Source organism: Suillus paluster (assembly GCF_016628075.1).
Source record: "Suillus paluster strain FC165 chromosome Unknown EDB91scaffold_149, whole genome shotgun sequence".
In the NCBI taxonomy this organism is placed as follows: Eukaryota; Fungi; Basidiomycota; class Agaricomycetes; order Boletales; family Suillaceae; genus Suillus; species Suillus paluster.
Genome location: NW_024537709.1, coordinates 38,231 through 56,397, shown reverse-complemented (window position 1 = coordinate 56,397; position 18,167 = coordinate 38,231). Strand labels below are relative to the sequence as shown.

The window sequence follows — 18,167 nt, the reverse complement described above, 5'->3', positions numbered from 1 at the left end:
CACCATCAGATCTTGCCGATCAGTCCGGGGATCTCTCTTCCGTTATCTACATTAACCAGTTGATGCGGTGACGGGAAATAGAACACACACAAGGTTTCCTATGAGCACGCTGGAGTGAAAAGAGCTGACTTGCGGTCGGAACCATCATCTCTGAAGGAATGGCCAAAGCCGCTTTATGATCTGATCTGATCTCCATTTGTGTCGAAAATTATATTCGGCATTTCAACAGGATGCTCGGCGTCTTCAACCTTTAGCATTTGGCCTTCTTCATTGCAGTTTTGCTTTGGATGCCAGCGGAGAATAATAGTTTCAAACATTGCATGCAGACCACCTTTAGACTCGACTTCTCCTGCGGAAGAAGTTTATGGTACCGTTCAAGAACCAATATTCATCCGGTGCCAGTCATTCTTTGATATTCGCCCAACCTCTCAACGCGCTCGTGAAGGCGGGAATCGGAACCAATGAACTCTCATCGTCGAGCGAGACATTTTGTGGAGGACTTTTTAACCGAAGCTGCGAAGTCCGACTAGCAATCGCAGATCGCCGCGATTTCAAGATCGTTATATGATGTCCGGAGGGGCACATCGACACCTCGTCTGCAGTGTCCCGCATGAACTCGGTTTGTTAAATGCGACTGACATATTGAGCGCTTATGCCATGTGGAGGGAACTGACCTGTGGGCATAATACAAATGCTTGAAGCGCGGGATGCGAAACAACCGCAGCGAGCGTCTTGGCGTACCTCTTCTGCATCCGTACGATCTTTGCTTCTTACGCCTTGCTTAAGCGCTTGACGCCTGCAGGTCGGCCGCTCTCGGATGTGACAGGAGGGGCTAACGTGGACCCAATAGGATGGGTTCTAGTAAATCCTGTATCATAAAAATAAACGAAGATGATACCAATCTAGATTGATAAAGCGGTTTGAAATGTTCAGTCACATGGAATTCAACGACGCTGGATGCTCATTGAACTATGTACGTAGCAGTGTCAGCAAAGTGAGGCCGAGGTGCATTTAGGTGCTCTTAGCTCTACTTACCGTGGGATATATCCTTCTCATTTCTCCACCAATTCACTGATGACATCTCCCCGTTGGAGTAGGGGTCCCAAGGGCGCAGCATAGGAGAAGAGAAGCCGAGCGGCTCATTCCGAGGCTTAAGTCAGCAGGGTAGCACAAGTTGTCGGGCTAGTCAGTAGCACAGAAGAACACGCACCGAGCAAGGCATCTCTCTAGATCACAGCTCGAGTCCGACCACCCTGTCCATCGTGGTGAACAGAGCGAATTTGAACCAACCCACGTTCATCTCAGCATTAGCATTTAGCCGCAGTTTTAGTCACAGTCTTTGTTCTCAACCAGCCAATCAGAGAACGCGGAACCCTCGACTCAGAAACACCAACAACCTTATCACAAGCAAGAGCAGCTTAATTACGTCGCATTACACCCAAAAGGCCAAGCTAGACGGCAGGTGTTCTCAAAACACCTGCGTACATTAAAAAAGGGCTGTGTTTCACTCCAACTATTTATGTGGACTTCCATTGGAAACTGATGCCTAGCAGCCTAAGACCCAGAGCACCAACAGGATTTGCGATAACCAACATCCGCTCAAAAACCAACTGGTCAATGGAAACATCCACTGCTTCCTCCCCACTCGACACACCAGAATCGTCTTCGCATAACACACCATATCGTTCGGACAGCTCGTCCCTCAGCAGCCTCGAAAACAAAGACCAGAATAACATCCCATTCCCTGAGCTAGACGTCCCAGAATTGGACCTGCAGCTACCTCCACTCGATTTCCAACCACTACCTTGCTACGCAAAAATAGAGCCACTCAAGCCTATCCCTGCAGCACCAGACTACGATTTAGCCACGTTCTTCACAATCACACAAGCCAAGAATGACATGCCTGCAGAGACACTGCAGATCTTCCACAGCGATGGCCGTGCATCAGAGAACCCAGCAGACTTCTTGAAGTCATTCAACCGTACAATGAGACAGCAGTCCATGACCGTGAGCACCGACAAGCTAGACGCGTTTGGAGATTACCTAGGCACCAGCTCCCAAGCTGAAATGTGGTTCAAGAACATCCCAGTCGCGAGCAAAACCACATGGACCACATTTATCACAGCGTTCGAAGCACGTTGGCCGCCAATCAAAGTAGTGGAAAAGACGAATGCAGAGTATGAAAAGGAGCTTTTAGATCACACCCTGCAGAGTACGGAAGTTGGGAAGAAGACAATGCTATACGACCGGGAATGCTGGACACACGTTGCATGGGCAGTGAAGACGTTACAACTAGCCATGAACACGGGAATCGCACAGGGCACATCGATGATCTGGCAAGTGCGCAGCATGTTACCAGACATCGTCAAGGACCTACTTAAGGACAAGGAATACAAGGACTGGGCAGAATTCACAAAGGCAGTTATGGAGCTGAGGGGGAATAGATTGGTAGAGAAACAGGAGCAACATAACCTGCAAGCACAGGAGCTCAATGCCCTCAGGATAGACCTAGCTCGCATCCGACAACGAGCACCAGTACCCAACCCAGTTGACGCACTCCAAAACCAACTCAGCAGAATGTCCATCAGCACGCCAAACCCCCAGACAGCACCCCCAGGCGGTAGTGGATACATGAGAACACCGGCGACCCAGAACCAACAGAATGCACAGCCTACGTACAACCGCAAGCCAACCCCACAACAACCCATTGCAATAACAGATGAAACGAGAACGAACATCAAGCTCCTCATCATGTCCTTCCCCCACCACCCAGACACCACAGCAGGCCACGCAGCACACGCAGCCCAAATCGTACAATGGAATGCGAAGTGGGGGGAGAACACAGGGGTCATGCATGAAATAGGCTACCCGCTCAAACCAGGGACAGCGACAATATGCTCAGGAGAATGTTTCTTGTGCAGAACACACGGACACAACAGCTGTAACTGCGTACTTCCTCCGGGAGATACAGCACGTCTGGAAAGGAAAGAAGCTGCTTGGAGAGCGGTTTTGAGTAGAGTCTTGGGTGCCTTTAATCGCTTCACAGCCACGCCAATCTCACTTGTATATGCATACGAAGACGAGCAGTTTGGAGGAGGAGAACAGAGCGAGGGAAAAGGGGATGGGTCGGTGTAGATAAGGGCATTACACTGACCCCACGAACAGCAGAGACCCATATTAGGACAGAGGTCCTCGCATGCGCGGAGGCACCATGTGAGGACCAGATGATTCAGACAAGCCCCCAGATCCCAAGCGCACCTTTAGTTACACCTGACGCACATGTATCCCCGACGACAAACGAGACCAATGTTGTTGACTTGTACACGGCAGGACATGCATCACTCAATAAGGCGCAAATAGGAACTGGCGAAGCAGTCCCATTCATTCACCAAGTCAAACTAGAAGGACCAAATGGAGAACTGGTCAGGATCCGGGCACTCTTTGATGACAGCGCCATGGTACCCACAATGTGCTCATCAATATTCAACAAAGTCAAGCACCGGCTACAGAACTTCGGCCCGTCAACGAAATGCCTGCGGATGGCAAACGGAACCATAGTCACCTTGGAAGCGCAATGGTCAGGAGTCATCGAACTCAATGGAGTACGCACCAAAGGACAGTTCGAAGTCTTCAACAGTGGAGGCGGCTGGGCCTTCCTGTTTGGGAAGCCTATGTTACAAGCCTTCAGAGCTGTACACGACTACTTGAGCGATTCAATCAAGATACCAAACGACTCACAGTTGACAATGCTAACGAACCAAGTCGCACACCCACATGCTATGCAACAGGTCGAAGACGGGATAAGCTTAACAATGGATATCAAACAACGAGCAATCTTAGTGGAGGGTAAGAATACACCCCCCTTGAGGCAAGTCGCCCCAGACCAACATACATTGTTGAAAAGCGAAGCTAACGGAAAAACCCCAACGCACCAACCAATGGGTCAATGGAGACACACACCTATGAGCGCGGAGCAGCAAGACAAGAAACACCTTAAGCAAATCTGGAGACGAGTCCGACTCACCAACAGCAGAACAAACCAAGCTGAACCAGAACCAGAAGAACGCATGTCCGCAGCAGCAAACCTGAGCATAGGCGTCATACTGGACGAGGAGGCAAACCACCCACAGGAAGAAGTATTCCGTGAATTGCCAGAGTTACCGGCAAACGAAAACCGATCTATCTACACCAGACACACATGGCCAGAAAACCCTGCACGAGTCGCAAAAATTCTGTCATTGATCACCTTCGGTGAGGACCTCTCACAAGAACAACGCACACAACTAGAAGACTTCGTATGGAAATGAGCGAAAAACTTCGCATTATCCTTGAAAGAAATCACTCCAATCCCGGGAGCATATCTCAACCTTAACGTCCCTGAGAACGCAACCTTCAACCTACACACCCACCAACGACCGCTTACCCTAGAACAGTCGAAATTTCTCAGTGCCAGAATAGATGAAATGCTAGAAGCCAACATGATTGAATGAGCCCCACCGGAACTCGTCAAGTGTGCAGCTACAATGGTCATCGCACAAAAAACTCATGAGGCAACAGGCCTATCATGGGATGAAATCAAACACCGAGTCAACACGGAATGCACAGCCGAAGGACGAGAACCGGCCTTCAACCTCCCAGAGCAAGAAGTAGACCCCCCAGAGCCAGAACCCAGGCAAAACACTCCGAAAAAGTGGCGACTCACGCAAAATTTCGCACAGCTCAACAAAGTAATGGAGATAGTGCCAATGCCACAAGGGGACATACTGGCCAAACAGCAACGACTCAGCAGGCACAGATATCTCTCAGTATTCAATTTTGCAGTGGGGTTTTATGCAATCCAAGTACCGGAGAAGTGGAGACCATACCTGGTCTTCTACGTCGAAGGCCGGGGGTACTTCTGGTATAAGCGAATGCCAATGGGCATAACAGGAGCGCCGACCACGTTTTGTGAAACCACAGCAATGTGTCTCCATGATCTCCTCCTCAGTTCGCTAATGGAATTATTCATGGATGATGGAAGATGTTCAGCAGATACGTTCGAGGAAATGATGACCAAGCTCAACACCATCTTTGACCACTTCAAACAATGCCATTTCTCCATAGCCCCTGCAAAAACCAGCCTTTGTGTAACGGAGACAGAATTTGCAGGAAGTACAGTCAGACCGAACGGAGTACAACCAGACCTTTCAAAACTCGCGGCCATCGTTGATTGGCAACGCCCGAAGGATGCACTGAACCTCGTTTCATTTCTAGGTCTAATGGGCCACTACTGCTCCCTCATCAAAGCATACGCAAAGCGAGAAAACCCACTTCACAACCTCATCGCTAAAGTCCAGCTCACGGCCCCGTATAACAAGACATCATATCGAAAAGCCATGAACAATTTCCAACTTGAACCTCACTGGACACAAGAACACACTGACACATTTTTAGACCTCAAAATTGCAATAACTTCAAGACCGGTTGTCCAAGGCCCCCGGTATGACGGGTCACCCTTTATAATCACCATGGATGGATGCCTAGAAGGGTTTGCAGCCGTCCTATCACAGAAAATCTGAACCCAAACACCAACCGGGAAATGGGTAGAGAAGCTACATCCCATCAGATTCGCCTCCAAACGCATGTCACTAGCTGAACAACGCTACAAATTGTACCTATTAGAGTTTGCAGCGCTCAAATTCGGTCTGGACAAGTTCTCAAACATTGTTTGGGGACAACCCATCGAAATAGAGATGGACTGCAATGCCCTCAAGGACACGCTACTCAACGACACCCTAAACGTAGCCCATGCGCAATGGCGCGAAGGTATCCTCTCATACAACATCACCGACGTACAGCATGTCCCGGGGAAACTGAATGTCGTTGCAGATGGGCTGAGTTGCAAGTGGGAAGGACAACTATGGATCGAAGGAGACGGTAGTGAATGGACAGTTAGCGAAGACTGGGAGGTGCGAACAGGACTAACCAATGACATCCTAAATGTGTTAAGCACAGATCCAGAGACTGAAGCACTGCAACTCCATTTCACTGACGAACCACTATTTCTAGAAGTCATTAACGCAATACTGAACACCCAGAACAACTCCTCACTACGAGACCACAAATGGGCCCACCATAGAGCGTTGCAGCACCTAATCGACAGAGGCAAGTTATGGAGAGTAAAGGGAGGCTCAACCACCCGCGTGAGAGCCAGGGTTGAATGTGTACCCAGAACAGAAGCCATAGAGCTGGCCAGAAAGGAACACATAAACGGCGGCCATTGGGGAAGAGACGCGATCAAGATCGCACTGCTAGACCAAATATGGAGCCCTGAAACTCGACACATCAATCCTAACTGCGGTGAGAGATTGCCCAAAATGTAAAAACTTCGGAACAGCGCACATTCACTCCCTCCTAGAGCCAATCACTAGAAGACACCCATTCGAGCTCCTCATAGGCGACTACCTCGCACTCCCTAAAGGGAAGGGAGGATACAGCAACCTTGGAGTATATCTCAACACCTTCTCGCAACATATCTGGGTCTTCAAGTACAAATCAGCGGGAAGCGCAAAGACTACCATCGACAGCCTATCGTGCATATTCGGCAGCTTTACACCACCAGAGACATTTATGTCAGACGGAGGCAAGCACTTCAACAACAACAACGTGAAAACATTCTGCACAGCGCGAAACAGCAAACTACACGTCATCACAGCATATTCGCCCTGGATTAACGGACTCGTAGAGGGGACCAACAAACTGCTGCTGCACATTCTAAAGCGCAAATGTGCACCAAACCTAGGCGAAGACGAGCCACAGAACACGTCATGGGATAAACTCCCCCAGTCATGGCCAGAACACCTTGACGAAGCAGTAAACGCCCTCAACAACTGCCTACTACCAGCATTGAAGTTCTCCCCCAAAGAATTGTTGCTCGGCCTCGTCGTAAACACCCCCAGCACTCCACTCGAAGAAAGTTCGTCAATGCTCCGTCCAACGGATGCCCTATCGCACATTGCATACATAGAACAACAGCAACTTGATGGATACGACGAGATCGTACGCCACGCCATCAAACGTAAAGTCGTGTTCGATAAAAAACTCCTACAACGAGCCCCAGGAGAAGTCATTTTCAAGCGCGGACAACTCGTACAGGTATACCAAAGCGACCTCGACCACACCTTCAGAACAGACCGCAAGATCCTTCCCAAGTGGTCAGTCCCAAGACAAGTCCAAAACAGAATTCTCAACTCGTATACCCTCAAAACACTGGAGGGCGGGCCTCTCCAAGGCGAATACAGCGCCAGAAGACTAAGGGTGTTCACCCCCCGAACAGGCACCAAGTTGGAGCAGGATCAATTGAAGTACGAAGAGAGACTGATGAAGAACAGTAGTGACAAAGAAGCAGAAGAGGAGGCAACGAGTCACAGAGATGGAGATGGAGATCCAGAAGAAACGGGAGACGAACTAGAGGAGGAGGAAGAGGAATCAGATGGAGAGGGAGATCAGGTGGCGTCGAGGGCGGCGCCAGTTGTTTTTTTAGGGGGGTGCATGGAGTAGGGGTCCCAAGGGCGCAGCATAGGAGAAGAGAAGCCAAGCGGCTCATTCCAAGGCTTAAGTCAGCAGGGTAGCACAAGTTGTCGGGCTAGTCAGTGGCACAGAAGAACACGCGCCGAGCAAGGCATCTCTCTAGATCACAGCTTGAGTCCGACCACCCTGTCCACCGTGGACGAGCATGGCTGCTCCCAGTCTTCCAGACCAATCCACAAAAGACTGCCTAGACGAATTCGATCAGTATGTGACGAACATCAGACATGATGCTTGTTAGTCATGAGGATGTGAGGGAGCACTTCAGGGCGCGTTTTCTCCAGTCTTATCATCCACCATTGAAAACTGTCAAGTACACCACTCTGTCTCATCGATGGGGTGAAGGAGAGCCCAGCTATGGTACATTTGAAGAGATGAAGAAGTCCAAGCTTAAAACTCTGAGGTAAATCACATACAATACTTAGTTTGCCTCCGTGAGTTACACAGTTTAAGTGGTAGAAATCATGTTTTCGGGCTTGTGCGCATGATGACAGAGAGAACGGAGGAGACTAAGACTGATAGAACGGGGACAAGAAGAGAAAACTGCTACAGCATCGGACAGGCCTTCCTTAAGTGGGCGAGGACTAGGTTGCACGCCACTGAATGGCGCATAGCTGGAGAAAGGTGTGGGCATGACTTCATGGGTGTGTGAGAACAATATAGACAGTCTGACTATGGGACTCTCCTAGTCAGACTAGTGTTACCGCAAAATGAACCAAATCGAAATGAGGTAGGAGTTTGTTATAAGTTCGATGGTCAAGGTGGAACGAACCGAAGATTGAATGTGACTGGTTCATGCTCATAGCACTCAAGCTCACGCAGTGCATCATTTCGGTCTTCTTCGAGTGCCTTAGTGCGCTGTGCGGTGAGATCTTCTGTCGAAGGCTGGTTACCGCTGGCGGACAGAGGGTAAGGGAGGCTTGTTCTGGCCGCTCAATGGTCAGCAGGGCGAAGGTCCATATATGCTGGGCCATGTGAGTAATGCGTGATGAAGCTTTGAAGCTTAAGTGAGGAGGGTGCTAGCGACAAGCCTATGTAGATCATGGTCTATCACGCTCTGCTCGAGGGGAACACAACCCACATACAGTCTCCAAGGTGATGATGGTCATCTACACTGTACAGTAAAGCATATCCAAAACAGACAACGGTTAGTACCACTACTTACAACTACTTAGTCCTGGCGATGTTCGCTATCATAGAGCCTTTGCTACAGGTAGACAATCTCTAGGTACTCATGACTAATGTAAAAAATGTCGTCACTCAAGATATTTGGGAAGTGAACCTCGGCCAAGCCTCCATTTAGCGCCTTCCATGAAGACACCACCTGCTCCGGGGAAGGCGCAAACTGAAGCCCAACACAGTTAGCAGGTCTTGAAGCTTCTGAAGCACGTTCGGGTGAAGGTTTGAACAGGAGGAAGCCAGCCGACTTGCCCCTGATCATTAGAAATTCGCATGTTCCGTCACTGACGAAGGGAATAATTGACAATCCCGATTGCATACGGTGTTCCAGGATCTCATTGGCACTAGCGCTATCAATCTTGATGGCTGGACATAGCGAGCATTCCAATGTAATGTGCATTTTATCATCATTGTCCCTTGTCGAACGGCGATTGAGAGGGAGTATCACTAGAGGGACTTGCAGTCCAAGACTGGTCATAGTCATATCCAGTCTCTCAGATCCAAGATCCAACCCTCGACCACCCACGAAGCACTGCGGTGATTGAGGAACAGCACGTGAATTGTGATAATTCGCAGCCTGGCCCGTCCAGTTCAGGACAGAAGGGTCGCCATCCTGCATGATGGCTTCAATGAGCCTGCTGAAAGCGCACTCTCCTTCTCCATACGCGATCTGCAGGCTGACATTAAATATTCCCATCAAGGAGTAGGCCATATCCTCGACCCTTGTTGTTTTGCGTCTGGCTGCCCACTGCATCCGCTCATTCACCCAAAATGCAGCTGGAGCGAAGTCGCAGATGTCATGACAAGGAATTCCAGTGGCGCTTTCCAGAGTGCTCAACATGATGCACCCGGAGCGCTCCATGTCAGGATGTTTGTCATTCTGATTATGCATCATGGGTATCCAGTGCTGGTTGAAGAATTTGATATGGATGGGTGCAAGGAGTTTTTGCAAGGTCCAACCTCTCTCCGTCCATTTGTTGCACGGTATGTCGTCCATTGTCTTGCTTTGTGCCAGATGGGCGATGCAGATCTCTGACTTGTGATACCACTGGCACATGGAGTGAATCGACTCGTCGAGCTCAGCACTGCTGCTCTTGTCGATGCAGCAAGTGTCCGACCACGCAAATTCCGTACAGTACTCCCTAGCCTTTTCGCAGAAGTTCATCAGCTTTTCAAACCCTGGAGTTTTAAGCTCAGATTTATTCATCTCTTCAAATGTACCATAACTGGGCTCTCCTTCGCCCCATCGATGAGACAGAGTGGTGTACTTGACAGTTTTCAATGGTGGATGATAAGACTGGAGAAAACGCGCCTTGAAGTGCTCCCTCACATCCTCATGACTAACAAGCGCCATGTCTGATAGGTGTATAAGGCGGATCGGAATGTGGTTCATCACATACTGATTCGAATTCGTCTAGGCGGTCTTTTGTGGATTGATCCATGACTGGTAACCTATCACAAACCTTAATGAATTTGTGGGACAAAACATGTAGCGTACAATGCCTCTCACCTTGCGTGGGCGTCAATAAATGTTACGATCAGGTAGCGCTGCAAAACAGTCTCTACAGATGCGATTGGCTACAAATTATTGGGTGAACTTCAGCATCTTACTTACGGCCACACTTGTACATACCTCAGGTGAGTAGCAAAGTTGCTGATAGCGGTACAATGCCAATACAATTCCTTCTGATCTGTTCATCCAGGTTCATCATCGATCGAACATGTCCTGAATATCTGTTGGATATGGTGGAAACTTTACCTCAGGCTGGTGGTAATGCGATGCAGACTCGAAGATGCGTTTAGCAGTGGTATCAAGGTGGGCAGGGAAATGCGAGGACCCGATCCAAACCTCATTTTATACAAGAGCACTCGAAGTGGACACCTGTGCTGAGTATTGGTTGTGGTTTATCTAGTAGGCTATTGTCACGAATCCCAAATACGAACCATTTTTCATTTCTCGGTTTTCCTTCGGCTACTTCCAGTACCCAAGCCGGTCACGTGACTCCTCGTCATATATCACCTGATGCTTCTCCGATTGGCTCCCCTACTCCACGGGCTAGAACAATCTCGCTTCCCAAAGAAGAATCGGTCGGATCTTGGGTTTCTATTTAGTAACCGTCTTACTCATTCACTTATATATCATGATGTCATACTTAGTCATCCGCAGTATCGTACAACTCTTTTCTCATTGGCTGATTTCTTTCAGACTCCTATTCAATGATATGTATAAAAGTAGGTTAGTTAGCGTAAGTACTCCTTAGACTTAACCTCTTCGTTTCCTACTGTTGTAGTGACTTAGACGTTCACGCTCAATACCATCCTGTTCCTCATCATCTTTGACTGAGTCCTAGTGGTTGTGCACTTGCCTTCATCATTATTGGTGAACGTTGGTCATAACAGCTATGTAGCTACAGCAAGACATTATAAATGAAATTGCAGTGTGAACTGGATTGGTACTTTGTCAAGGTTCCCATGGTGAATGACTATCTGTGATTCAGCGCTGTTCAAGTTGTCCCTGCCAATACACTCTGCCGTATGGCTCTATCTCCGTTCCACCAGCGTACTGCCCAATTGTCGTGGGTCATCTGAACAATAACTCTCACATTGCTCACCCTCGTTTATCGACTGCAGGAATCAGGCGTTTATTTACTTTTACTTTGCCTTGGTGTTCACTGTCCAGTCCAATAACCAACACCCGGAAGACTGGGAGTTACTAGCCATGTTCGTCCACGGGGAGATGTCATCACTGAATTGGTGGAGAAACGAGAAGGATATATCCCACGGTAGCTAAGAGCACCTAAATGCACCTCGACCTCACCTTGCTGACACTGCTATGTACATAGTTGAATGAGCATCCAGTGTCATTGAATTCCTGTGACTGAACATTTCAAACTGCTTTACCAACTGACTTGCGATCAGAAGCAATGTCTCTTAAGGAATGTGTAGTTGTGGCTAAAGCCGCTTCATGATCTGATCTGATCTCCATTTGTGTCAAAAATTATATTCGGGATCGACTGGTTAATGTAGATAATGGAAGAGAGATCCCCGGACTGATCAGCAAGATCTGATGGTGGGTTATACGTGTTGGAAATCAGCCAACGTCAACATAGTAGTACAGATTGGATTTCTTTTGTTTGAACCGGATGCTACCTTCTATGCAGTTACCATATTAGGAAACTCCGCACAGGATACATTCGTTACTTGTTTTTCTCTCTTTTCCCCAGTCTCTTTTACTGTCGACTGGGGTAAGTCATAGTCTAACTATATACACATTCCTTACTGATGTACCCCAGGACTTACCAAGTCCTGTCTATCTAGGTACATACAATACTAGTCTCTTTTACTGTCGACTGGGGACTTACCAAGTCCTGTCTATCTAGACGTATACCGTCTTTTAGGTTATGAGCCCTGCCTGACGCAGGCACCAATATCATCATTAAGACCCACGGAATTCATCGTGCATAGTCCACGCTAGAATACCGCCATATCCACTGCAAAAATCGCAGATCTGACCTCACACATGTTTTCGAGCAGAACTCGATACACAACTTATTGAACCATGGCTGAAGACCCATGCGGATGCCTCCCATCATCAACCATAGGAAACCTTGGACCTGCCACATTCGAAACTCCTACCACCAGCTCACCATCAAACCTCAGAGTCCCACCTACCAACAACTCTCATTCACCATCTCGTTTGTGATCCGCCACACCACGACCTAACATCATCGACGAGAACACATCCAATGAAGAGGAGACTCACTTCACACTGAAAAAGTCCATCGATCCATCAAAATTCACCCACCTCCTCTGATTACGCCCTAAACTCACCGCAACAAATTATGCAACATGGATGAGCACCGTCTATCGCGCACTTGAGACTGTCGGGCTACACATTTACGTAGACCCAGACTTCATACAGCCATTGCACAGTTTGCTCAACGAAAGACATCACCCTGTCCATTGGAATAAAGTGAACATGTTTGTTTGCTCGGTACTTACCTCGTGCATGACGGAGGATGTCATGTCTCAGTTGGCCCACCTACAACGTGCCTCTGATATATGGGCAGATGCGAGACGACTATACTTGGGCACCACAGCCACAGACTGGACCCTCGTGATAACCTCACTCATCACAACACGCTATAATGACGGTGAAGATATCAATGCCCATATAGCAAAGATGAAAGGGTACTGTCGGGACCTTATCCTGATGCAACGTGATATTGAAGATGAACTATTTGCATGCTTCTTATGCATATCCATGCCGGCAGCTTGGAACTATGTGTTCGCAGCTCTCCCTGACCATTACAAATCAGTCGAAGTCGAACGACGGGTCAGAGATGAGTTCAGTGTCCGCACAAGCCAATCTGGCACCTCCAGCACCTCATATCAAGCAATGTGAGAAGGTAAAAGCTGAAGTGGACACAGCCACACACCCATACCAGGCCAACCTTACTGCAAGAACTGCTGTATTTCTGGTCATTCGACCAAGGATTGCTATTCAAAGGGTGGCGAGAAACAGGGTCAAGGCCCTTGCCAAGATAATAAGAAGTCGAAGAGAGATGACAAGGGGGATGCAAAGGACGAGAAATCCTGCAAGGGGAAACAGAAGTTTAAACCGAAAAAGGCCAATCAAGCTGTCGCAGATGAAGACAACTCTAGCGATGCTGATGAAGACCAATCAGACACCAAACACTCGTCCTACATCACCAGTACTTCCTCCTGCTCTCGCTTCGGTGTCACAAATTCCAAATATGAACCATTTTTCTTTCCTCAGTTTCCCTTTGGCTACTTCCAGAACCCAAACCGGTCACATGACTCCTCACCCTGTCACACCTTCACTTCTTCACATATCACCCATGGTTTCTCCAATTGGCTCCCCTACTCCACGGGCTAGAACAATCTCACTTCCCAAAGAAGAACCGATCGGAGCTTGGGTTTCTATTTAGTTGCCGTATTACTCATTCACTTATATATCATGATGTCATACTTAGTCATCCGCAGTATCGTACAACTCTTTTCTCATTGGCTGATTTCTTTCAGACTCCTATTCAATGTTATGTATATAAGTAGGTTAGTTAGCATAAGTACTCCTTAGACTTAACCTCTTCATTTCCTACGCTTGTAGTGACTTAGACGTTCACGCTCAATACCATCTTGTTCATTATCCTCTTTGACTGAGTCCTAGTGGTTGTGTGCTTGCCTTCATCATTATTGGTGAACGTTGGTCATAACATTAGGTTAAGTCTATCTTACCACTCCGACTCGAACTTTGTCTTGGACGTCACCGTTCTCGACGAACTTCACTGTGCTATTCTGCTGAGATTTATCTCGCAGATTACGTTTAATTCAATCATCATTCCCCAACGCGTTTGTTTATATCAATCTCTTTACGTTACCTCTTTAGTAGAAGTGAACCAGGCCCTCGTCTTACTATGAGCCGCCAGTTCATAAGGATCAGTGACACTTAGGTCCTGTTTCTGCACGTCTGCAGTTAGGCCCAAAACCCTGCCAACTGTACGCTACATATCTGCTTTCTACATAACAGAACAGCACTCACGACAGTCCTCTCACTGTCTAAATACTTTACGATAGGAACATAGGGTGCTAAAAGTAGACCCAAAGTTCACTGTGTCTTTCGTGAACTCCTCTCGAGTTCTACTTAGGTTGACAAACCGCTACACGTGCTGCATTCGCACCTTTGTCATCATTGCCCCGCCATACAGATCCCGCCTAGTCAAGGCTAGGGCTCTCACACTTCACAGCAACGTTTCCTGTCTGGATTCCCATTGCTCCTACTTCCATGTCCGAGAATCTAGGAGAAACTGGGATCGTCGCTTCAGAGGATATAGAAGTGACAACGGCTCCGGCAGTGATACAGCCAGTAGCCACTCTGAGCAGAAGTGTAATCCACTCCCCAGCGCCGCAAGGATGGCTCCCACCATTCCCATCTGTAGAATCATCCACCACCCCAACCGAAGGCCCTTCTGTACCGCATGCCATCTCCGGGCCCAGGTCAAGTACCATCACCCACAAGGGCATTTCGGACGCAATCAACACCATCGTCACAGAAGAAAGGGGTTACACCAGGCGGTTGATAGACCACATGCAGGAGGAGATCAACGTCCTCAATGACGGCTTAGTGGTAGCCAACGACGAGAACACGGACCTGAGGGTCAGGGTGACGATCATGGAGAACACTTTGCAGATTGCAGAGAACGCCATCACGGCTTTGCAGAGCTCGCCTACAATGAAGATCCCAGGCTCTACATCTGGGACTTCAGGCTCTGATATCAAGATGGCGAAACCAATGGACTTCACGGGCAAGAAGAACTCCATTGATGTCGACACCTTCCTCACCCAGCTCACCATCTACTTCACTGGTTACCCTGGAGCAACAGAACAGCAGAAATGCACCTGTCTCGTTTCTTTTTGCCAGGGTGCCGCAGCCAAATGGGCAGAAAGTATTACCCCCATGACTCTCAGTGGCAAGCCCGGTTCCTATGCTAGCATCATCAGCGACATGAAGGTCATGTGGACCGTCGTCAACAAGGAAGAGAAGGCAGCAAGAGAGTTGGAAGCTCTCCGACAAGGCAATCGTACAGTTGGGGAGTACATCTCCATCTTCCGCCAGAAGCTCGCCTTCTGTCACTTCTCTGATTACAAGTTAATGTGCAAACTCCACTTTGGATTGGACCAACTGAGTTAAAAACTACTTGGCCAACATCCACCCTAACAGGAAAGACACCCTGGAGGGATTGATCAGGGAGGCGCTCCTAATCGGGCAGAACCTTGAGGAACTTGACGACGAGAGGAAGATGAACTTCGCCCCACAACGACCTTGGCAAGGCTCTGCTGCACCACCTGCACCAGCTGGAGCACCCAAGACCATGTTGCAAGGAGGAAACATGATGGACGTTGATGCAACCAGGACAGGAGCTAGACCCCGACCTCAAGGACAACCGGGAGGTGTTTTCAAGTGCTACCGCTGTGGAGAAGAAGGGCATATGGCTCATAACTGCATGGGAAAGCCCCTTGACAAAGGCAAAGGACCAGCTGTCCGCACCAGCAAGGTGGAAGAAGTTCCTGCGGTGAAGGCACTCACAGTGGAAGATATCAACCGCATCGTTAACGAGAGGATCTGCCTCTCCAGCATGTATAACCCAGCGAAGAAAGAGGAACAAAAGGGTTTTTAGGAGGATCGAAGTTGACTGTGAACTTAGATCAGTTCTCGGTGACTCAGCAATTATGTTTGCAGAAGTATCAGAAGTTTGTTCTGGGAATAAACGAGACCATTTCTACTTGCCAGTTATGTTGGCAAGGGAAACACAAGAAAGCAGCTGTCAATGCTCTAGTGGACTTTGGAGCAACAAACCTCTTTATCAGTGAAAAGTTTGTTAAAAAGAATCAAGTCCAAACCAAGCAGTTGTTAAGAGCAATGTCGATTCGTAATATTGACGAAACAGACAATTCTGCTGGACCAATTACGAGTTATGCAGATTTGAAGCTTATGATAGGGGATCATGAGGAAGAAGTGGCCTTTCTGATCACAGATCTAGGAACCGATGATGTCATCATTGGAATAGATTGGCTACGATACCACAACCCTAGTATCGATTGGAATGCAGGAAGGGTGGCATTAGACCGTTGCCCAGTCAAGTGTCAAGAAGCCAAGGTCAAGGACAAAAAGACCAAGGCGAAGAAGCGAAAAGCCACGAACTTTTCGATCCCTTCGGTGTTGCCCGATTTGATACTGGCAGAAGATGATGAAGATGAGGATATTGAGGAAGCCTCTATCCATCATCAGGTTCAGTCGAACAGCCTCAGCTCTAAAATGCAAGGACATGTGGGTACTATACCTGTCAGGCTTGAGGAAGAAGAACAATTGGACCTTGCTACTACTGTTGGACACGGAGCTACCAAGAATGTGCCTAGTATAGAGGAGGTAGAGGATGAGGATTCATCATGGAACGTGTGGATCAGGTACAAGAGCTCTGTAGCATCAGAGTTAGCGCAGCAGGAGGAGAAGAAGAAGGAAAAGAAGCCCATAGAGGAAATGGTGCCAGACTGGCTCCATGACTATCTTAAGGTCTTCTCCAAAGAAGAGTCTACTCGATTCCCTGAGTCTAAGAAGTGGGATCATAAAGTGGACCTCAAGGACCCTAACGATCTTCCTCCCAATGCGAAAGCATATCCCCTGTCCCCCACTGAAAATGATGCATGTGAGAAGTGGTTGAAGCAGGAATATGATTTGGGACGACTGAGAGATAGTGAATCTCCAGTAGCAGCTCCTTTCTTCTTTGTTGCTAAGAAGGACGGGAAGCTCAGACCTGTCATGGACTATCGGAGGTTGAATGAGAAAACCATCCGAAATGCATACCCTCTCCCTCGTTCTCAAGATCTCATTGATCGTCTCTCCGGTGCAAAACTCTTTTCGAAAATGGACATTCGATGGGGTTATAATAATATCAGAATGAAAGAAGGAGATCAGTGGAAGGCTGCCTTCAAAACTCCTTTCGGACATCATGAACCAGTCGTAATGTACTTTGGCATGACGAACTCTCCAGCTACTTTCCAAACTATGATGAACCAAATCTTCCAAGATCTAAAGGAAGGTAAGGTTGTTGTAGTCTACATTGACGACATCTTGGTCTTCACCAATGGTGATGTAGAGAAACATCGGAAGGTGGTGTGTGAGGTACTACAGAGACTGCAGGACAATGATCTCTATCTCAAATTGGAGAAGTGTTCCTTTGAGAAGAAAGAAGTAGAGTTTCTCGGTTTGATCATCAAAGATGGACATGTCTCTATGGATCCGGTCAAGGTTAAAGGAGTTCAGGAATGGCCCACTCCTACCTGTGTCAAGGACATTCAAAGATTCATGGGATTCGCAAACTTTTATCGTCAATTCATTCTCAGATTCTCGAACATTGCCAGACCTATGAATGAGCTCATCAAGAAGAATGTACAATGGGAATGGACAGACAAACAAGAGAAGGCTTTCCAAACTCTGAAAGACAATTTCACTTCCGCACCAGTGCTAGTCATGCCAGATGCAAATAAAAAACAGAAGATAGAGAGCAACGCATCTGACTATGCTACTGGTGGTGTACTTTCTCAGTTGGAAGAAGAACGGAGGATGGACTTATTCTGTTCAGAGGATTGGTCTACGTTCCCAATAACAAGGAAATACATTGCTCAGTGCTAGAGATCTTCCATGACTCGCCTGCAGCAGGACACATGGGACGTGCCAAGACTCTTGAACTTGTCTCGCGGAACTATTGGTGGCCTCAGATGCAGAAGTGGGTCAATGACTACGTAGATGGATGTGATCGATGCAAGCAAACAAAGGTGCTACCGTCAAAACCCCACGGACCTTTGAAGCCAAACGAGATTCCAGAAGGGCCATGGCAAACCAT

At 48.0% G+C, this 18,167-nt stretch overlaps 2 protein-coding genes across 2 annotated transcripts; one reads left to right on the top strand and one right to left on the bottom strand.

Annotated features, from left to right (window-relative positions):
• Positions 1-1,899: 1,899 nt before the first annotated feature.
• Positions 1,900-3,135, top strand: EDB91DRAFT_1063450 (uncharacterized protein; the record flags this gene model as incomplete). Its single annotated transcript, XM_041314618.1, has 1 exon — positions 1,900-3,135. The coding sequence occupies one exon, from the start codon at positions 1,900-1,902 to the stop codon at positions 3,133-3,135; it is 1,236 nt and encodes a 411-aa protein (XP_041170040.1).
• A 5,638-nt stretch (positions 3,136-8,773) lies between these two features.
• EDB91DRAFT_1340234 (heterokaryon incompatibility protein-domain-containing protein) lies at positions 8,774-10,376 on the bottom strand (the record flags this gene model as incomplete). Its single annotated transcript, XM_041325707.1, has 4 exons — positions 8,774-10,078; positions 10,146-10,197; positions 10,256-10,307; positions 10,361-10,376. 4 exons carry the CDS (start codon positions 10,374-10,376, stop codon positions 8,774-8,776), a joined length of 1,425 nt encoding a protein of 474 aa, XP_041170039.1.
• Between the last annotated feature and the right edge of the window lie 7,791 nt (positions 10,377-18,167).